At 36.0% G+C, this 23,660-nt stretch overlaps 1 protein-coding gene across 1 annotated transcript; it reads left to right on the top strand.

Moving 5' to 3' along the window:
- The first annotated feature begins 14,322 nt into the window (after window positions 1-14,322).
- On the top strand, window positions 14,323-21,415 carry ufm1 (ubiquitin-fold modifier 1). Its single transcript, XM_067433599.1, has 6 exons — window positions 14,323-14,571; window positions 14,674-14,730; window positions 15,879-15,936; window positions 18,133-18,172; window positions 19,228-19,260; window positions 20,252-21,415. Coding segments are annotated over exons 1-6 (273 nt in total). The 5' UTR covers window positions 14,323-14,569; the 3' UTR covers window positions 20,335-21,415.
- Window positions 21,416-23,660: the final 2,245 nt, after the last annotated feature.

Raw genomic sequence — 23,660 nt, 5'->3', positions numbered from 1 at the left:
CCTCATCAGCTAAATCACAATAAATTGAACAGACACTTTCAGTTTTTAATTGTCTGTTTTCTAACTGAACTGATTTTATGAAGATGAACGTGGTGGTGGGAAAGTAAAAGTAATCCAGTAGGTGGCTTTGGGAGTGGCCTCACAGGGCAGCAAAGCATTCTGGGAATTGTAGTATTTCATCCCCATGAGACAAAAACTATTTTTTTGTCTTTTCTCAGTCTAGAAAGCACCAAATTCAAAAATAATTTCACATTTAATGACCCAGTTTAAATACAGATTTATCTTCCCAGCGCTGAAATACCCCTTTAAAATCCAACAGTTGTCCAACAGTTAACTTTACTGTCTTAATTTAATTGTAAAAATATAGAAATCTGTACTATTCACATGCTTTGTTTTACTCCGAAAAACCCAAGTTAAGATTCATTGATTGGTTTAAGTGCTGTTTTCTCAAGCAAAAAACTAATACAAATAATAGTTTTAATTCATTTCCTCCACTTCATTTTCTTTCTCTAGTTGCACTGGCTCATTTCCCACAGTCATCTTGAATGTTGAAATGTCAGTACAACTGAAAAAATCGATTGAACATTGTATGAACTGACTCCATAAATTGATGTAGATTTTCCTAAAATGTTTTTTGTTTGAACTCACCATTATGGTGATCAGTGTTCCCTTTAGTTGGGCATTTGAACTTCATTTTTATTATAGAAATGTTCTTTAATTTGTTATAAGCATTAAAAGAAACATCATAATGAAGTCCTATTAAAATAATAAATAAAACAACCAGGTAAACATTTGAACAGTAAACACTTATATCCGCTGTAACATTTTAACACTGTAAAAATCCATTCATGTTAATAGGAGATGCATTGCAAACTTGTTTTTAATATCAGATGCCTCCATAAAAATAATATAAGACATGTCCGATAACATCAATAGGCTGACAATATTTTGTTTGATATATTTGTTAGAATTTGTAAATTATATTTCCACTTGATCCATGAGAAGTAAAGCAAAACCAGTAGACAACTTTACCCTCATATACCGTATACAAACAGAAGTCATTTAAAGTCTTGTATAACATCTCGTATATATCTGAATACGCCCATGTCTATGTCAAGCTGAAGTACAATTTCATGTAAGTGGGGAGATGTGCACCTGTAATAAGGCTTTCTGCTCTTGACATAAATCCTACAGCTACCTTCATTATCACTAAAAACATGAGAAATGTTTTTCAATCTATTTGTGTTCTGGTAGCAGCGAAGATAAAAAAGGACAGTTCTATAAAGGTTAAGCTCACAGTGTGGGTCTATATATCTTTGCCTGTATGACATCTGCTAATTGGGCAGGCGCCAATGTCACACATGTGGACAGTGGTAACAATAAACGAGGAGTGGAGAAAGGAAGATCAGGGGAGATGGCAACAATAGTAGATGACGCAAAGCTTGGTGCATGACTCCAGCTGTGCAAGCTTCATTAAAGGGTTACTGGGTGATGTCTGAAAATGTGAGGACGGTAGGAGTATTTTTATTGTATTGTATTGTACATCCAGTGCAGAAACAGGAAAAATAAGACCTTATTTTTTTCTGACCCCAAGATTTGACAATTAATCAATATTGTTCTTTGTACCGAATATAGATGGTGCATGTACTTTTTGTAAAAAACAAATGGCTATTTATCATAATATTTTTTTGATTATATCCATTGTAAACCCGAATAAGATTTGAATTTGTAGTACTCGTGCATGTTAATTGCTCCTAACTTAAAGTACTGAGATAGCTAGCTCATAATTTTTTTATAGAAATTAATATGTTCTTGTAAATCAATTGAGTTATTTACTTCACTGCAAAACCTAATAGGTTGTCAGAACTTTAAAAGGTTTAATGCAAATGTTTCAAGTTTAAGTCATACATTTTATTGTTCTTAAAGGGGGGGTGAAACACTCAGTTTCAGTCAATCTCATGTCAATCTTGAGTACCTATAGAGTAGTATTGCATCCTTCATATCTCCGAAAAGTCTTTAGTTTTATTATATTTATAAAAGAAATATGGGCTCTACCTAGTCTTTCTGGAAAAAACCAAGCGCCTGGAGGCGTATCGTGTGGGCGGAGCTAAAGAATGACGAGCGCGCAAAACGGTGACGTCCTCATGCGTGGAGAAACTCATGGCTATCGATCTCAGCTAATAGATATATGATTCAGAATCATTCGGAGGCTGAAATAAATTGAACAGGAGAAACAACAACAGCAGGACGTCCGTCTCTGTGGTATGGACTGTATTTAGTGGCCTGTCAACATTTGTGTGTGTTTACTCGCAGTTTATGAGGACATGATTCGGTTTATGGACTATTGTATGCGACTAAACCTTAGCAGTAGCAAGCAAAACAGTTTTGCACGTCAGACTAGTGTAACGTTATACAGAGAAGAACAATGGAGTAACCGTTTTTGAATGACGAAGCACGCGATCGTGTCGTTTACTGATGTTTACTCACGCAACGATAGCCAACAGCACAGACATTTGAAGCAGTTTTACTCACCGGCTGCTTCCAAAGCAGGACCGAACCTTTATCGCTGGGACCGCTCCGTCAAAAACACACTTCTTTGGTATGATTTGGTGAAGTCCTGTGACAGCAGTGGCGTGGAAATCCACTTTGAGACGCGACTGAAGCATATGTTGTAAAGCTTCCCGTCATTTCTGCGTTCAAATCGGGTCAAATGCAGCGCTGCCTTCCCGGAATGCTGTGCTGAAGCGTTGAAGTCGCTTGATGTCACTCATAGGAATAAAGTGGAGCGCGGCGCGCGACATAAGTGTTCACGGACGACTGGATCTGCACCTGAGAGAGTGTTTATGGCCGTGCATTTCCTCTCTCGCTCTAGTCACGCGCGCGTGCACCCTACCGGGAGAAGAGCCCGTACAGCCCATACAAGGACCTTCCGCTCTATTAACGTCAAGCCGAGCCATACTCGAAAAAAACTCTCCGAAACTTGTGAGAACCCGGAAGGAGTATTTTTGACAAAGAAATACTCCATCAAACGTCCAACATTAGTTTTTGAAACTTTGTCTATGTTTAGGATGGGAATCCAAGTCTTTAACAGTGTAAAAAGCTCAGTATGCATGAAACAGCATTTCACCCCCCCCCCCCTAACTTACAATAATTGAGTACACGAATTTGTACATTTAACTTAAAATTATAAAGTTATCCCATTCCCAACATAAATATTTTGCTATAGTTCTAACAAACTAATTCAGAAAATTCTAATTTGCTGACATGTTAACAATGGCATGAAAATGTAGAGACATCAGGATCATACTGGCCTTTACAAGATGCCATTGCAACAAATATTTAAAATATTTAATAAATTATACAATATAAAAATATTTAAAACTCTAATGTTTTTATTCACGATTAATTACAGCAAAAATGTGAGATTAATTCTTTCTTTTGTATCGATTGGCAGCGCTAATTTATTTATATCTATGTGTGTTCATAACACTTCATATTTTGGAATGGAACTCATTATCATTTAAGTCGCACACTGAACTTTATAAGGGGTATAAAACAGCTGGACAGTCAATTACGGCGCATAATAACGATGAAAGTATTGATCATTTAAATGTAGCTGTTCCTCCTCTATGTTATTTCAGAGCGAGTCTCAGCTGCCCACGCACTAAATTAAGCTCAAGGCGCTAATTAGCAAATCTGTGATTGCAGTTCAGGCCTCTGGACTCCTTGTCATCAGAGCCTGATCATGAAAGCTAAATATAGTGGTATAAAAGAAGAACTGGAAAAAGAAACAAAATCTAACAGCATGACTCCACTTATAAAATGAAGAAAAGGGCCTTAAAGGTTAGCTTGGAAATGCACATGACCATAAACTGTAATAGTTGAGATATTCTTTAAAGGGGTTGCTTTCAGAACTTTGACCTGCAAATGTTTTTTTTCCCAAAAGGTTATTAGGGCCCAAGCCGTGAAAGGGCAGAGGCCCTATTGTTCTCCTTAGGATTATTCTTCCAATTTTTCTTTAAGGTTTTTCAGTCCCTTAACATGATCAAAAACTCTTTAAAATATGCACACAGGTCAGAATTTACGGACATTAGGTCCAGGCAAAAGTTGGTACACAGGCATGGCAGAGGGGCTCTATGGTGGAACCAACAGAATCTGAAATCTTGGACACATAAAAGAACATATATGTATAAAAGTCAGTATACATATATCATCGGGCTGAACAAGCCCCTCACTCTATGTCATTAGCTCCGCCCAACAGGAAGTTGGCTTTTTAGGGTTGTTTGAAAAACGCTTGCTCTGGAATACATCTCCTAGGGAATTCATCCAGTCGCCACCAAATTTTTGAAATCTCAAACGGTTTGGCAGTGACGTTGAAACTAATTTATGGCTAGAAAAGGTAAACAATAAGTGTGTTATAACTTAACTTCTGCTCACATTGACTGATTTTGAGTCAACTTCAGTTGTGTTAGTTGTAGGAGGCTGATCACATGGATGCGCCCATTGTAAGTCAAAGTCATAGCGCCATCAACTGGCAGCAGGAAGTGTGCCACTTTTCAAAATGCTTTGAAATCAACCTATTATTTTTACCAGGTTTTCTTAAAGGTCCCGTTCTTCGCTAGTTTTTGAAGCTTTGATTATGTTTACAGTGTGCAATATAACATGAGCTCATGTTTTGCGTGTAAAAAAACAGTATTTTTCACACAATTTACTTATCTGAACATCGCTGTTTCCTCTGTCCTAAAAACGGCCTGATGATTTCCTTGTTCTATGAAGTCCCTCCTTCAGAAACACGTAACGAGTTCTGATTGGGCCAGCGCTTCCTGTGTTGTGATTGGACAGCAGCTTAGCGCACTTTGCCCGGAAAGGTCCCTCCTCTTACCATAACGGGGAGATGCAAGCGCTGAATGCACGCTCTTCTCCACGTGAAAGAGCAGCAAGACCACGCCCCCTATTTTGCGTGTTCTTGTGGGCGGAGGGTTAGTCAACAAATGGTTAAAGAGACGTCATTCCTGAAGGAAGTGCAGGGGTGTAGTCCAAACCGTCCGTTCGCTGGAGGCTTTGAAAGGGAACTTCTGTTAAATAAAATATCTCGCTTGGCATTGAACTTTGAGCTTTATAATTTTACAGGTATTATTTATGCTCTAACAGCAACATTACACACTAACTAAAGTTTGAAAGACGGAAACGCGAAGAACAGGACCTTTAAAACTTCATCGGTATAATGTCAAGACACGGCAAATGTAGGTCTGTGAAAGGACTCTTTATATCTTACATGCTGTTGCCATGACAACACGTCAAATGTTTTTTAGGCTCTTAGCATGACTGGAATTGTATGAAACTTGACACATCACAGTTGTTGGCCAGTAGACATGGGCAAAACTTTGAAAATGTGTGTGGAGCGGCCACACTCATTTCCAAAGTTTTGCCTATGTAGATAATAGATAGCAGTAACTAGTTAGTAGTAAGTAGATAAGTCCTATCTACAGTCACTAAACTTGGTATTGTTCCAGGCGGATCTCATGTATACGGCAAAACTTATCTCTGTGCATATGATTTGCACTTTATGGCATATTATACGGACGAACCACACACCCCACCACCCTAATCATACCAAAGAGCGTGTCATATACACGCCATAAAGTTCGTATCAAATGAACAACAGCGTAGCATATGCACGCCAAAATGAGTTTAGGCGTATACATTCCACGACATTGGACAATAGTACTATTTATATGCATTTACATGTGATCGGGTTTATTGTTTTCATTGAAGAGGACAACTTTCTAATTATCAGTCATTAGCTCCAACCAATAGGAAGTCGGGAATATTTTGGTTTGAATGTGATTTTTTTAATTTTATATTCAGGCTCTGAATTTTTAACTCTCCTAGATGATTCATACGATTCACACAAAAATTCCTGAAAAAGACATGAAGATGTTAAATTGTGAACAGATATCTCAGAACAGTGTTGCGTTGACAAAAAGTGAACCAGGAAGAGTCTTGTTTCTTCACATAATCCCTTTACATTTACTTATTTTAAAGACATATTGCAGATTGTTCACAGCTGCCCTAAAGCCACTAGTATGGTGGTGGCTACAGGGCTTGTGCCCGTCATCGCTGCTTGCAGCTATATTGTAATAATAATTATCATAGAGAAAAAAAATCCACCTTCCTTTATAAAAAGCTCTTTTGGTGTGTTTTTATGGCTCCAAAGCAAATCAGCCCCACAATACAAGCAATGATAGATGGAAATGCATCTATCATTGCTAATGCTGTTTATATATCAACTGTTATTCCTTATAATCACTACATTAGGCATCTGCGGTTTCATTTTGATCTTGTGATCACTGAATTGCATTTTAATCATAATGACTCAGCATGTCAGCTTTCAGGTGAACAGACATTTATTTGCCATCCTTGGCTGCTTATGATTACTAATTTGCATTCATGTTAAATGAAAAATGTCTCTCCAGAAGTTGCATATCTTAACACAATGGCGCCAATCAACACATGCTTTCCAACATCACTTTCTAAAATAAATTTCTAGAGGAAACACAGAGGGGGAAAAACTTCAATCAAATAATACATTGGAATTTGTTTTTTTCTGTATGGAGAAGGCTTTGCTGCCATGGTCTCATGCGAACTCTGATTGTGTTTGGCATGGAGATTACAGATCAGGGACCTGTCAGATGGTTGATATCGCATACTGAAATCAATTAAACCTGCATGAAGGGTGAACGATATAGACATCTAGACCACACGGACACGATTCGATCACCAGCAAGACTCTGTTGAAATGAAGCTCCTCTTCAATATTTAGCAGCTCATCTATTTGGCGCAATCAGCAAATTTGCTCTGAGCCATCGCTCAACATTAAAGCATACATTTTTAAATACATGAGGGTGAGTAAATGATGACAACATTTTAATATTCAGCAAAATAATCCTTTTAATCTGCAAACACGGAATATGTCATGATCTGTCAACAGAATGTGTGTAAAAGACAAACAGGCTGTAGCTCTGGCTGGAATAAGCCCTGATGAGCAACTGTGTGTCTCCCTCCTAGGATAGCAGATTAGAGCTATTCAGTTGTAGCTCTACACAGTTAAAGTCTAGGAAAGACATATAATCGGTTTTGCCTGTCATTGTCTTTGCTGAGCCAAATGGCTTATTTGTTCCCTGTTGTTTCAGGTCACTGCAGCCCATAGAACCAATCAAGTGGAGACAAATGATTGTGTAATCCAATTCTAAATACATTTAATCAATTAAATCCTAGTACCGCTGTTTGCTCAGATAAGGTTGAATTGTGTCCCGTATCACTGAATCGAATGGAACTGGTAGAGCTGAACAGAGTAAATCAGATAAAATGCTGTTAACTGTTCACCTGGACACCTTTCCCCTCATGTCTACTGCATGATTTGAAACGACTTTGACTGCCGCCAACAGACATCCAGATGTAAAAAAGAATGCTTTGTTTGTTGTCTGTAGTTGTGTAATTGCTCTTAAAAAGAAAAACAGCATGGTTATTTAATGTATAATTAACCATATGAACAAAATAAACAGAAGTTTATCAAGGTTTTTATAAAAGGAGCTGCAACGGTGCACCGTCCTTATGTTCTTTTATCTGTTCTGAGATGTTGACACAATCAGCACAGCAGATTCACCACACAGTTAATCAGAGTCGACTTCACCTCAGTTATTATATGCTGGGAAATAGATGTGCCACTTATTACTACAGCCAAAAAAAATGAGAATAAAGAAATAAATTTTTTTTTTTTAAAAAATATGCTAAAAACTGTGTTTATAGCTATACATGAAAACTAAAAAAAATCTAAATCAAATGATTATATATACATTTTGAATTAATATTTATTTTTATATTTTCAGTTTTACTTTTAACTGAGTTTTTTTTGTTGTTGTTGCTTTTATGTGCTTTTGTCATTTTTATTCTGATTATTCATTCTATTTAAGTAACTTAAATTGCTATATACTGTATATAGCAATTTAGGTTATATAGAGGTAAAGTTTTATATATATATATATATATATATATATATATATATATATATATATATATATATATATATATATATATGTGAAGAGAATAACACTGATTATCTCTTCATCATGGCACCTGTTAATGGGTGGGATATATTAGGCAGCAAGTGAACATTTTGTCCTCAAAGTTGATGTGTTAGAAAAAGTTTTTTCAATTTGAGTGAGTTTGACAAGGGCCAAATTGTGATGGCTTGACAACTGGGTCCGAGCATCTCCAAAACTGCAGCTCTTGTGGGGTGTCCCCGGTCTGCAGTGTCAGTGTCTAAAGTGCTCCAAGGAAGGAACAGTGGAGAACTGGCGACAGGGTCATGGGTGGCCAAGGCTCATTGATGCACGTGGGGAGCGAAGGCTGGCCTGTGTGGTCCGATCAAACAGGCGAGCTTCTGTAGCTCAAACTGCTCAAGAAGTTAATGCTGGTTCTGATAGAAAGGTGTCAGAATACACAGTACATCACAGTTTGTTGCGTATGGAGCTGCACATCTGCAGACCAGTCAGGGTGCCCGTGCTGACCCTTGTCCACCGCCGAAAGTGCCAACAGTGGACACGTGAGCATTAGAATTGGACCACGGAGCAATAGAAGAAGGTGGCTTCGTCTGAGGAATCACGTTTTCTTTTACATCACGTGGATGGCCGGATGTGTGTGCCTCACATACCTGGAGAACACGTGTAACCAGGAAGCACTATTTAAAGAGAAGGCAAGCCTGCGGAGGCAGTGTGATGCTTTGGGCGATGTTCTGCTGGGAAGTACTGCCATGTGGATGTTACTTTGACATGTACCACCTACCTTATTGTTGCAGACCATGTACACCCATTTCATTCCCTGGTGCCTGTGGTCTGTTTCTTCTGCTGAACACAAATGAAGATATTTTGAAGATTATGCACTGAAAAAAAATGGTTGCCTTAAAATTTTGAGTTCAATGAAATTAAAAATATGAGTTAATACAATAAACATTTTTAAAGAATCGACAATCTTTATTCAAATATTAAAAGATTTTGTAAGCATATTGGGTAATTGTTTGCGTTTTATTTGTGATGACGCAGTGAAACATGACAAATTGTGCTATTTTCACGATTTATCACATTTTTTATGTGGTTCAGATACAATAATATTTTTTGTTTTAATTTATTAAACCAATTTCCTTCATTGTATCAACTCAATTTTTTTTATTTCAATCAACTCAAAATTTAAAGGCAACCAGGTTACTTACTTCTTTAAGTTAAATCAACAAACCAAACAGTTGATGGGCTGCACTGACTTCCATACAATGGAGGAAAAAATTCAATGAAAGTCAAAGGAGCCCATCAACTGTTTTATTACTGACGTTCTTTAATATATCATTTTGTGTGTATTCAGCAGAAAAAATAAATCCAAACAGGTTTGGAACAACCCGAGGGTCAGTAAATTAATCTCTTTAAGTAGACCAATTTTCAACATTTGTAGTCTAAAGCAGAAGTCCAAAGTACTTCAAATGGCTCTTAAAATGTGTGGCAGAACAAATAGAATAGATGATTAGTTTAGCAGGGCATTCAATCGTGCTAAATGATTGCATATGCTCTTTCTTTTAGAATAGATGCAATTAAAGCATAATGTTAACCTTTTCTGCATTTTATTTTTTATTTCTTTTGATGCAAGCACTTCAAATGAGACCTGACAGGTACATTCAGATGTGTTTAAGGATAATGACACACAGTTCTATTCTTTTCAGGGGGAGTTGTTAGCACTTCTAAACATCATAAATTAAGAGAATTAACAGTCCACAAAAGAGGCCCATTTTCCCACATAACTGGCTGCATTCATGTCGTATAATTACCGTAGGCTCACAATGAACAACACATCACATACAATTTGGAGCTGTTCATATCCTCGGACTGGGAATTATGCTGAATCTGTAGTGGTCAAGAGGTACAAGGAGCTCACAGAAAATCCCCATCTTACAAGCACGAGGACGTGAAAGCTTTTTACAAGTTGAAATCTCATAAATACAAAGATGACGCAAGCTCTGATCTCAATCTGCTTGCAATCCCAACATTCTCTATAGGGCACAGCTGACTGGTTCCTGCTGTATCAGCAGCCATCAACCTTCAAATATTGGTCAGCATTTGCTGCACTATGGGTAATTTGCGATTAATTGTCTCGCCTCCAAGATCAACTGAAACATTTAACCTTTTGAAATAACTAATTCACCTTTCAAGCCAGCCAAAATACATCTGTCTACTCGATGGTAGAACCTAAATGAACTATGAATTGCACAGTCAGAAAAAAATAAGGTATTCATTAGATATGAAAAATGGTTTTGACCAGGTCACCCTTTTCTATCATTCAATTTTCAGTTATAATATACGGTTGTTTAAGCTTTACAAATGAAATTGAATTCCATAATGCACTCTACTTCATTTTTATAGGGCAGGACAGACAAGAAACTTTGTGCACAAGAGCAAGTGGAGATATTTAGGAGCTCATATCCCTGAAGGCGGTCCTCTGCCTCCTTAATGCTCGCCGGTTCCACTGCACTGAGGACGCCACACTCCTTTGCCCTTATCAAGAGCCGGCAGATGTTCTAAACCTGTCCAAATCCTCTCTTCCTCCAGAAAACAGCACGATTCTGCCTAGCCTCCGGATTCTGCTGTCAAGCCCCAAGGAACCACAAACTGACTCTGTGTGTTATTTATGGCACAGGTGAGATGACACACTCAAGACAACGGAAGGGGAAACGGGTTTGATAAAGTATCTTTGCCCATGGAAATCTCGCAGTGAACGCAAAGACAATATCTATATGAAATCACAGTACAGAAGGACCTGTAGGTGTGAAAGCTTTATTTTTAGAAACAAAGCAAACATAGATTCCCCATCCTCCAAAAATATGACTCATTTTAAATCAGAAATTGTAAATTTCTCTGTTTGGATTGCTCACATTTTGAAATCAATTGAATCACCATAGTATTAAAGTATTAAACATTAAAGTAACCTGAACGTTCCCTACTTGAGTCCCAGTGACTTCTCTATATTTGTAATGTGTAAGGTTGCATTGCTCTTGGTCGCTTCTGATTGTACGGCTCAGGTTTCAGGACCATGGACAGTTGCACACTATGACTTTTAATTCTTCCAAATAATTCCTCTCATTATAAATAAACTAGTGTTGATCCTCTGACAAGGTTTGTCAGGAGAAGGTGTTAACATTTCACACATTAAAATAAGCCCGTCTTAATGCAGAAAAATAGACATAGAATGGATTTTACACATAAAGACATGGATTTCCTTTGGAGCCTGAAGATATGAGGCAGTATTTATATCAACACTGGCCTCATTTTTTTTAATCATTTTTGTAAGCTTGTCTTTGCAAGCTTTTATCAAAATAGAATGTTATTTATAATTGTTTATTATTGTTGAATATTGTCACTCTGAACTACAGGTAACAATATTTTATTGTACTATATCACATTTGAATTCATAATCCATGACTCAAGTCAGGGCAAATCCATTTCATTTGAAAACACATTATTGCATAATATTTTGTAAACTAATCAATGAATATGACATATTTGTAACACTTTCCAATTTAAGCATTAATTCATGTAGAATTAATGCAGATTATTATGAGTTAAGAAACAAACCATTAATGAATGATTACTGCATCAGCAACTAATATAGAGTATCTGTTTAACATGCAGTCTATCATTTTACTCCTTAAAACTCATCTTTAATCACTAATATTTCAACAACAACAAAATCTGTGAAAAAAAATAAAGTAATTCATGCACTGTAAAAAAGAAAAAAATAACTTGGAAAATTAACATGGTTCAGATAACATAGCATTGTGAGTTTCTATTTATTAAACTAATCTCCTAAATTGTATTAACTAAAATTTGTCATATCTAATTGTAATTATGGTTATGGTTGACATCCCTTTTAAATTTTAAGGTCTGTCACAGTTGTGAATGTAATGTCAAAGAATGTGTTTAAATGTGTTGAGCTAATAATGATATTAATCTATTATTAATCTATTAATCTATCCTAATAAACCACATTTAAAGGTGCAGTGTGTATTTTTGAGGATCTATTGTCAGAAATGCACTATAATATACATAACTATGTTTTTAGTGGTGTATAAAGACCTTACATAATTAACCGTTATGTTTTTATTTCCTTAGAATGAGTCATTTCTATCTACATAAAAACACAGTGAGTCCCCTTACAGTGAAATCGCCATTTTGCGCTGTCATGTTTCTACAGTAGACCTAAATAGAGAAACTTCTCTACAGAGCGCTAGTTACTCTGTCTCGGACGATGACATCTTTGTCCTTTGTCGGCCACCGTAGCTTTTTTTATGTGCTTCGAAAGGTAGGGGTGAGCGGGTGAGGGGTGGCAATTCACAACCTCGCCACTAGATGTCGCTAAAATGTACACACTGCACCTTCAAATGTTACAGTTTTCTTCTGACAGTATGAGTGATGTTTTTGGCATCTCATCCCCCATCATCACCTCAGGAACCGCACAGCTGCTTGTCGCCACAAATGACTCACTACGGGACATGATTAGGATCAATTTAGACGACAGTCAGGAAATTCCTTCAGGAGATGTTTGTCAAAGAGAGGAACAGACTTTTGTTCAAAGGTCTTTAAGCCTTGAGTAATTAATATTTCAGAAATGTAGAATCTATTTGTCATTTTGAATGTGTCATGTCTTCCATTTGAAGATTTAAAAAAAATCTATTTTTTAGTGGTCTCAATAGCTCACATTTGATGCAAAACAATTTTATCCAATGTCAACAATGACGCAAAGCACCATTCTCTGGTTGGTATTCAGCTGATCAACTTTTCCACTTTATCCATGTGTTTTCAATAAGCCTGTGACAAAACCGTAATGGACTCCCGCAAAACTGTCTGCATCTAGTGTATTTGGGTTTCGAGTCACACTGACAAGTCTGTTTTCTTCAACACCCACATGTCCCTCTAGGGAAGCTGCTGGCAGTGTGCCCTATTGTGCCAGCAAGCAGGGTTTGCTTTATGAGGATGACTCATGAGACTGAAGTTAGATTACAGCCCTCCGTTAATCCAGCAGCCGCCAGCGCTATATAAGCTTCACTCCGAGACCAGCCAGAAAATAGACCTTTGGGCCAAACAGATTAAGGTATGTCTATTTAAAATATGATTAATAAAATGTTCCAACACCAGTCCACCCCCAATTCCTATTTGGGCCTAAGTGGGATTTTGGATATATATTTTTTTTAACACACAGGTCTATTTCATGAATGTTGCTAAACTGATCCTGGTTATTTGAAACTCTCAGCTAACAAAAATATACAATAATACCTTTACAATAATTTACAGAAATCATTATGTTAATGTTTCTATTACCATTAATGTCCAGTCAATTGTCCAGATTTGTATGTTTTAAATGAGTCTTATAGTGCCTCTTTTTACAAGATATAAAATAAGTCTTTGATGTCCCTGAAGTGTGTATGTGAAGTTTTAGCTTAGAATACCCCACAGATAGAATGTTAAAATTGTCACTTTTTGAGGGTTAGCAAAATGCGCTGTTTTTGTGTGTAATGATGCATAGTCCACAGGGTCATATTTTGTGTGCAGGAGTCTCGTTTTTCTTCCAGAACAACAGTATTAACTTATAGCTGTAATTAAACTATATGCAAGCAGCTTGTGTTGTGCTCCTAAAAATGGATGCATGTGTTCGGAAAGTCTCAGAATGATGAGTTAAATGATGGCTGCATTCAAAAAAATCCCAAAATTCCATTCAATAACTGTTTCTTAGAGAGAGAGAGAGAGAGAGAGAGAGAGAGAGAGAGAGAGAGAGAGAGAGAGAGAGAGAGAGAGAGAGAGAGAGAGAGAGAGAGAGAGAGAGAGAGAGAGAGAGAGAGAGAGAGAGAGAGAGAGAGAGAGAATTACATTTGTCACAAAGAGGTGAGACATTTTAGAACATTTTATGCAGTTTCTTTTTTTTGGTGTATGTGAATGACTGATTAAGGCAATGTCTAGAATTGATAGAATGTTTATTAATATACACAAAATGGTAAGAGAAGCTTTTTTTCCCTTTGTCATATCCTTTAGGCTACTTGATATATACACCTGGTTGCAGGTAAGTTATTAAAGAGAAAATTGTTCAGCATAATTTGTGAGCAGATACCACTGTTTTTAAACACATTAAATAAACATTTTTACATTTTAAGTATGACATGTTACACTATTCCCACGTCGTAAATGTTCCGGTGCATTAACAACACACTTTACGGTAATATCCTCTTCGAGTCAGCTTGAAACTTGCCTGACTGAAATGGACAACCTGCAGCCGTTTCTGTTTTATCTGCTTTTTAAATTTATCTAAACTACCTAAATATATTCTGATCGATTAAATGTAACACTAGTAGGTTAAAAGAGGGCTAACTGATAGAGAAAGAAAAGAAAGTGCCATAGCAAGAGATGACGTGTTACAGTGGGTCCTTGCATCTTCCGGGTCGGTGTAAACAGTGTGCTGTCTTCTCATACAAGTCAGTAAAATGTAAGTAAAGCAACTTATTATATAACAACCCTTTATTTTAGTTATACAGTGTACTTAATCTATAAAAAAAACTCCGTGAATATGTGTATCTGTCTGCATTAGGTCGAAAGTAACGTTTAAAATCACGCTGACGTCGGACCCTCGGTTACCATATAAAGTGTGAGTAACACATCATTCAACACACACCATACGCTTTCATATTCCTGTTTCATTATTAACCCTGATTTTATTGATTCTAATAGGACTGTATATGATTATGAGCCGCTGAACCTGAAGTTTTTTTGTAATCTTGATTGCTTCTATAATTCATTGATTAATGTCTTCATAAATTAATGGACTAACTGGCAGATTTATATATTAAAAATGTAGGTAGTAATATTTAGTTTTAGCACAGTTATGAACTGAGTAATATAAAAAAGTAAGGCAAGATAAAATATATTAACTAATATATATATATATATATATATATATATATATATATATATATATAGTTGTTATATAATTAAATTGTTATACTAATTAAACTTGCAGTAATTTGGACACATTACCAGAACAAAAATCATTGAATAAAAAACATTGGATACAAACAGGTTCAAAAATGTTTAATTTTGTTTAAAGGGACTTTTTCCACTCCATAAATCAGAAAAAAAAGATATTTAGCATTTAGGGGAAAAATGCCATATTTTTATAAATAAAATGTTATACAAATCAAGTGAAGAATGTATGTATATAAAAACTTTCAGAATATAGATAGAAATACAACTGATGTATGTAAATGCTACCAACATGTAGGTTTCTTCACAGTGCATGAGAGCCTTTAAAATATGTATTGTAATTAAATTCTGTAAATGCAAATAGTTAATGTGTAATAAACTCTTACATTTGTGTTTTGAATATTTTCTTTCCACCAGTCTGTAAGAAGACATGTTATGAAAGCAAAACCTCAAAATGGATCAGTTTTTCCCCCCTTATGACAGCTGATCTTGGTCTGTTTGCCATACTGAATGCAATAAATTCAATAGTGCTGTGGTAATCTATAAACGCCATGCTGTGTCTGATTGGTTGGCACTTGGCAGACGCACATGTGCGACTGATTTACCAGCTCAGCCTTGAGCACCTGCAATGCTGATGGTCACCGCCCAGTTTGGATTTTTTTTACATGCATTGTTTTTGGCAGTAGTATTGATCTCATTGAGTGACAAGCGACCAGACATTGTCAACACATTCTTTATAGTAACACTTTCTACACAGGGTATTATTTTTTTTCCATTGTAGCACACAAATTAATCAGCATAATTGTTTTCCAGATTAAGTGTACCCGAGAGCACGCCGTTCACTGCAGTCTTGAAATTTGCAGCAGAAGAGGTGAGTTGATTCATTGTCTGTCTAAATAACCGATGTGGTGCACTTTTGCATACGTTCAGAGTCTTGTTGTTGTGTAGCAGAATCTCTTTCGCATTAAGCTTAGGTGCTTTTGTTTAACATTAGTTACACATTTTATTCAAAACATGATAAAATAGTCTGCATTAAAATGATGTTCAACAATATTACTCAATTCTGGGAAATCATTGATTAAAATGGTCAATATTCATATTTCATATTTTTTATATATATATACTGTGTACAGCATCATTAAAATCAGAACGTGATCGATGCTAATTAACTGTATTATCTGATTCTGCAATGTTAGTTTGACAACAGAATTTTCATTAGTAGATCTATATCAATATACACTATATTGCCAAAAGTATTGGGACACCCCTTTAAATCATTGAATTCAGGTGTCAAAGTCAAGCACCTAGGCATGCGGACACTTCTATAAATATTTGTGAAAGAATGGGTCACTCTCAGGAGCTCAGTGAATTCAAGCGTGGTACCGTGATAGGTCAGTTTGTTTTTATATAATAATTAGTAAATATTCTACAGTCAACTGTTAGCAGTATTATAACAAAGTGGAAGCAATTGGGAAAAACAGCAACTCCGCCTCGAAGTGGTAGGCCATATAAAATTACATAGTGGAGTCAGTGCATACTGAGGTGCACAGTGGGCAGAAGTGCTTTCTGCAGTCATTAGCTCCAAACTTCCAAACTTTGTGTGGCCTTCAGATTAGCTTTTTTGCCATCGTTTTTATTATTTTTATTATCAGCTAACAACAATAAAATCTGATAATGCATTTTTTAACAATATGCATATTTGATAATATGTATATATTTATATTTTATTATTCATATAATGCCAATAGGTAGTGGATTGTAAGCAAAGTGTGTGTGTGTGTGCGTGCGTGCGTGCGTGCGTGCGTGCGTGCGTGCGTGCGTGATTTTAGTAAATGTGTAAAAGAGAGAATTTTGTCTTATTAGCACTTAATTGAATAGTTTAAATATTTCTATTTTATGCTATGCTATTTATAAATCAGTATCAGTGCCGGTCATTAAAAAATCCAAATCAGGCGGGTACTCAATTCTTAACTTCTTAACTTAGACCAACAATTTAAATTTAAACTGGAGTAAGTAAGGCCTAATCTTTTTTAAGTTGATACTTTATATATATATATATATATATATATATATATATATATATATATATATATATATATATATATATATATATATATATATATATAAATGTGTGTGTGTGTATGTATATATATATGTGTGTGTGTGTGTGTGTGTGTATATATATATATATTATATATATAAAATATAATGTTTTGAAATTATTTAAAAATTAGATTTGGAATCCTCTTGACTTGCTGTTGGCTGTCTGGTTTGTTTCAGTGCTGCATTCAGAGCACGCAGACCTACGGCATTGCTGAACGACGTTGCAGATTAGCTCGGGTCGTTGCTTCTTTTTTGACACATTGAAATGCCAAATCTGACAACCTCATAATAGGAAGATGGAATGCATCAAGTGGAAGCCAGAAAGAATGATAAAGGGCCTTTTTAAAAACGCACAGGCTTATTTTCAAGGGTTATTTTTTTACTCTCTCACCAATTATTTTTATTTTCCTTACTCGGGTGATGGTTATATATGATCTTTGGTTGTTTTTGTTGTCTCTCTTCCTCCTGACAAAGCCAAACGACAAAAAGTACACAATGGAGAAACTGAATAAACCCCTGCAATAATCTGTATTCAATGAATGTAAAAAGATTCTTAGCAGTTACACAATTGATTTTGCTCATCACTGATTCTAGCATCTTGCTTTCCATCAGTTTTGTACTGTTCAGTGGTGTAGAAATGATTTCAGGACAACCAGAAAGTTTTTCAAAGCCCCTTCAGATTGATTTTTTCTTTGATTGTTCTTTACTTTCGTGGTTCTTCATGGTGACAGTGACAGTTTCAGCCCAGAGAGCTCTTTCCTTACAATTTTGAAGGCTTCTGTTTTCTAGAAAAGACTCTTTAAATCACCTGATGCAAACACCCGCTGAAGTTGGATTTTTTTTTTCTTATCGCTGCCTGACAGTGAAGCTGTGCCGTGCTGTTTGTGGGACATGTCAAACTATCAGCCTAAGTTATTGATTGATGAACAATAAAACTTGTTTTTTCTTCTTTTTTGATTTAAAGTTTAAAGTGCCAGCAGCCACCAGTGCCATCATTACAAACGGTAAGTTGTTGATATTATTATTGTCACTATCATAATGCTCATATTTGATCCCATTATTTTTTTAACCGATGCTTTTTCATGACTCTTCCAGTTATTCATGATAAGGATAAGAATTCTTAAAACATGTTTTACTCAATTTCTATTAATAAATAAAATATTTTAGATCTTGGAATAACTAGAAACATGTATGTTCTTTATAAAAATACCAGATGTTGCCCTTGGCCTTTTGGTTGAGAACCACCCTAAACCAAAGCATTAAACTGCCAAAGCAGCCAGACTTACAAACAAACACACCTAGCGACCACCAAGTGAACCCTAACAACCACATAGTAACTCCCTGGCAACCACCCACAACACATTGTATAATAAAAAAATAGCATAACTACAGTAGCCTAATTTACAAAAAACTGAAACTAGTTATATTATATTAAAAGTGATTTATTTTAGGTTAAAAATATATTTATTTTTAGAGCAGTTGTGGCCTAATGGTTAGAGAGTCAGACTGGTAACCCGAAGGTTGCAGGTTGGATTCTGAATACTGGCAGGAAATGACAGGGGTGCCCTTGAGCAAGTAAACGGCTTCCCACTGCTCTGGATGTGTGTCCACGGTTGGCAGTGTGTGTGTTCACTACTCACTGCTCCTAATGTGTGTGCACAAACTTTGATAAGTTAAATGCAGAGGAAAAATCCTAAATGTGGGTTACTATGCCTGGCCATGTCATGTCTTTAATGAATCAGACAAAAAGGCTGGTGAATTTTTTACTTAAACTCACTTAAATCTGTCAGAGCAGATTCATTCTGTGTACTTGTATAGCTGTAGTTGGGGACTCATTGATGCTGCGCCATGAGGAATTATTGAAAAAATGCTAATCAGAACGAAGACGTAACTCACCTCTCACAACACAAGGCTGTTATTGTAAATGAGATGGTTTGAATTTTGATTGTTTGGCATTTCAGTGCATCTTTTGCCCATCTGTCTGATTCATCGATTAAGAATAATTGATTTGTGTATGTATTCACATCGCTGATGTTGTTTGTGATTATTATTTGTGTAGATGGCATCGGAATCAACCCGGCGCAGACAGCAGGTCGGTGTCTCTCCTTCACTTGATCGGGGCTGCCCTCTGCAGCAGCATTCATTTTGTCAGCTCTAAAGTGTTTTGATATATCCAAATGTCACACAGGGCTGGAAATAGCGATACTTCTACTCTTTTTGCCTGTTTGTTTATTGGTGCATTAATCAAACTTCCATATTTTTTAACTTCCGCTTCCCTGCATTTTCTCATCTCACTCTCACCATTTACATGCATGGTTTTCCTGTCTGTCCTTAATAATCATCTGCATGCAAATGAATGGATCCTTCTGTTTACTGCCTCATATTGTTCATGTTTATCCACCTGGGGAGCTTTTGAGAGATCGAATGATTTCCTGAGCTGAGACTCCAATAGGCTCTGCATGTCAATTTCACATATTTCCTAATGAATATTGATGATGTGCTACAATTACACAATTCCCCATTGTTCTGAGTTTAATCCCCTAACTAAATGTTTCTTTACAGATGTTTTCCATCCTGCATTGCTCGTCATTTAAGGCTGAAGCCATCTATTTATAATCAATGGCGTTCTGTCAATGTTTTCTTCCATATGTGTCGTGATGCATGTAATCACACGGAAATGCCCTGTCATTTTTCTTATATGTCATGGGTTGAGCCCTAAATGTCAAATGTGCTGTAATTTATTCGTTTTATAGTCGCGACATGTCTAGCCTGACCAAATGCAGTGAGGTTTATATTATGGAGATTTTATTTTTAGCTTGGATTGAAGTTATACAATCACATACTAAATATAGCCTATATTCAGACACTTGAATAGATTTATTTTCATATGCTGAGCTGAGTGAGTTCCTTATAGCAGAGGGAACTGAGCGAGTCTCAATTTGTTGCTTGTATGTAGTGTACAAGTGCTTTTATATTATTTTATGAAGCTGTACCAAAAATTATCCAACCAACAAAGCTGTAGCTGTAATTGGAAAATGTGCCATATACTGGATGTAATGTAATGGATGTCTCTGATTCTACAGGAAATGTGTTCCTGAAACACGGCTCAGAGCTACGAATCATTCCCAGAGATCGGGTCGGAGGAGGTCGCCGACCCAGGATGTGACAATCTAGTGCTTTTCTGTCACAGACGATAAACATACTGGTGTATTTATTGTCCAGCCCTGAGGTGTCAACTCTCAGCTACTCTAACGGGCACTGCTATGGCTCCAAGTCTGTCAGAGGACCTCTCAAATCTCAGAGCTGCCATTATTTCCCAATTTTCGACACTCACTGAACATTGTCGTTTTTGCCCCAGATTTTTCAAACCACTAGGTTTTTTGGTCTTTCACAAAATGTTCCAGCTGAGTAGTTTAAGATCACATACTTTAATAGTCTTTTTCTGTAGTCATTTCAAGTTTTTTTCTTTTCTTCTTCCCTTAATGGTTGTTTTGAGCTATGTATTATGTAGCTGTTATTATATAACAATGTCAGTCTGATGAAAGTCAGTTTTGTAGCTCTGGTTAAAGAAGCTCTAAATTAGATAATAAATCAAGCAATTCATAATATACTTACGATTTAAATGTTTTTTTTTTTTTTTTTTTAAATAACTCTTCCCAGTAATTAAAAACTGTAATGTTACATCTCTGACGTCCAAGCTGCTTTTTGTAACTTTCTTGGTATCTCAGTTCAGCGGCTGTGCCGTTTCATTAAGGCTTAAAATCGTGACTTACTGCAAGAGCTGAATAGTACATCAGGCTAATGAATGACAGGCCTCTACCTTTGCTTTTACACCCTCCACTTACCCTCCTTCTCTTACATTACTGCCATGCGGAGGAGAAGAGCCTGACTGTTCAGTGTCATAATGGATCTTTCATTTGTTTAAATAAAAGAGCAGGCATGCTGTGCCCTTTCTGTGCCACTCATTACTGGGGAAAGGGGAGAAGTGCATTATAAATACAGCAAGGCCAACATTATTCAAACGCAGACATGTTACTCTGGGCCGCATTTGAAAAGGCATCGCTTGTCTCCAGCCTCATTTGGCAGGAAATGATGCGTTTTGTTCATTAGCCGTGGAAGAAGTTGTGCTTTTGTGAAAGCGAACGAGTTTGCCAATTTAACAACTGTCAAATTGAAAAGTAAAAAAGTTACAAATACACTTTTGAGTGTTAATGTCATACACATTAAAGAAAGCATTGAATACTGAACTCTATTGGTTCCTGTTTTTTGTTAAATAAATATGTTCTGTTTGTAGTTGTGCTACTTATGATTTTGTCTTTTCAATGTAAATTGAAAAGTCTTGGCATTAATGTAAAGTTAAACCATGCTTCAAAGCTGTAAAAACAGGCTTCAAACGTCTCCTTTATGGTACAAAGACATGCAGTGGTTTTTCTATTTGCATAAATTCAATCCATGTGCCATCTGTAAGAGCCTACTTAAGCTAGCTAATGAAAACTGTTGAATATTTATATTAGGTATTTTATATAGGTGTCATGGACATGATTGTGTGATTTGAAGGGTGTAAACGTGCCATTACTTGGCAACCTTTCTATCAGAGCTTAAAGTCTTGTGATTGCACAGATATTGGCCAGCTAAGCAAATAGCTGTAAAGTACTGGGGTCTTGTGATTGTCTGACTGTGTTTTCTGTCATATTTCTATAGAAACTTAATTTAAACATTTCTAAAAGGTTTGTATGAGATTGGAAGCTCTCACAAAGGCTGGCATTCTGAATTGCTGTTGTCAAATAAGTAACTCCACACCTCCCGAGTGGCTGAATGTCATCCATGTATTACAGATAAGCTATCGCTGCCTGTCAGTTCTGCTTCTCACTCAATGTATCTTTCAGATGAAACGATGTGTGGGCATGCATTTAGATTTAGCTTGTGCATTCAAGTGGCAGATTCATTTTTTTGGAGTTCACAGAAGTAATTAATTTGCTATATTTCTTCAAGGAAATACTCGCTTTGCTTAGTACAGCAGCAAATTGGTTTGGCCTTTAAAAGAATGGTTTTGTGCTGTTCTGTTTTTCAGCTTTTAAAAATGGATTATCTTTTTGTTTGTTATAACAAGGTTCAGGAAATATCAAAGAAATGCATTTTTTTCTACCGCTACTTTTTTGATTTAATAAGACTGAAACATAATTGTCAAAAATGCTTTCTGCATAAACAATGGTGATTTTCTGCGAAAACTGGAGGTACACTAAAGCCACAACAAGAATTAAAGCAAAGCTATAAGCCAAAAACAACACAAGAATCAAAGCAAAATAAAAAATAAATAAAAGCAGATAAGGCCAGAACCAAAAAAAAGCAGTCAAAGGGAAAAAAAAGAAAGAAAAAAAGATTCAAAGCAAAAAAATAATCAAACAACCAAATACTAATATAGAATCAAAGTATATAAAGCCAGAAACAAAAGAAAAAGCAGTAAAAGACAAAAAAAAGATCAAACGAAAAGAAAGAAGAAAAAGCCAAAAGAAAAAAGAAAGCAAATAAAAACAAAAGTAAAGACAAAACAACAATGAAAGCAAAACAATGACAAACAAAACAGAAAGATCAAACTGATTCAAAATAAAAATAAAAAACGAATCAAAGCAAAGTCATCAAAGAAAAAATCTAAGAAAAAAAAACAACCAAAATTAAACAGAAGGAAATCCAAAAACACAACAAAAATCTAAGCAAATAAAATCAAAAAACAAATAAAAAGCAAAGACAAAACAAAAATCAAAGCAAAGGCGGAAGGAAAATAAACTCCTAAACATAATACTTCTGGTTTGAACGTAAGTGCTTGATTCAGTTAGTCATTCTTTGTTTGGTTTGGTTGGTTGGATTATTATATTTCAAATACTCTTTATCTGTACTGTAGCATTGTCTAACGTCACACATCCCACTAAATTTGCTCTTATAGACAGACAATGTCTAACATTTATCTTGGAATTACCTTTACATTTTCTTGTGCAGCATTTTATTTGAGAGGTAGGCTAATCCTTAATATGAGATCAGTCCCTCACCCTTGCACCTCTCTTATTTTTTTTATTTCGTATTTTAGTGGTGTCTTGCCCTGCTTTCTATTAAATTAAATGTCATGTTGGTATGAGTTTTCACCTCTTAAAGTCCGGCTTCAGTTTCATTTTACACTTGACGTGTCAGGAATGACCGAACAGGACGTCGGAAGCGGTGCACGGGCTCATCTAATTCCAACATGCGGAGAAATGTTGATTCAGTGTATGTTGTGAAAATGTGTTTTTCATGACTGCAGATGAGTTGCTATGTAAAACGCTTAGTCGTGCATCTCAATTTCAGGAAATCATTACTTCCAGATGATCCAAATCCAGATGCAAAGACATTTGGCACAACAAACCAATCTGATATCCAGCTATCAGCAGTGGTAGAAAATAGCCCCAGTGATGTTTACACATAAACAGCAATGCTAGATAAATAGACTATAGGCAACGGAAA

This window comes from Pseudorasbora parva, chromosome 23 (genome assembly GCF_024679245.1).
Source record: "Pseudorasbora parva isolate DD20220531a chromosome 23, ASM2467924v1, whole genome shotgun sequence".
Classification (NCBI taxonomy): Eukaryota; Metazoa; Chordata; class Actinopteri; order Cypriniformes; family Gobionidae; genus Pseudorasbora; species Pseudorasbora parva.
Note: the sequence above shows the minus strand (reverse complement) of the source record. Positions and strands in the feature narration are given on the sequence as shown.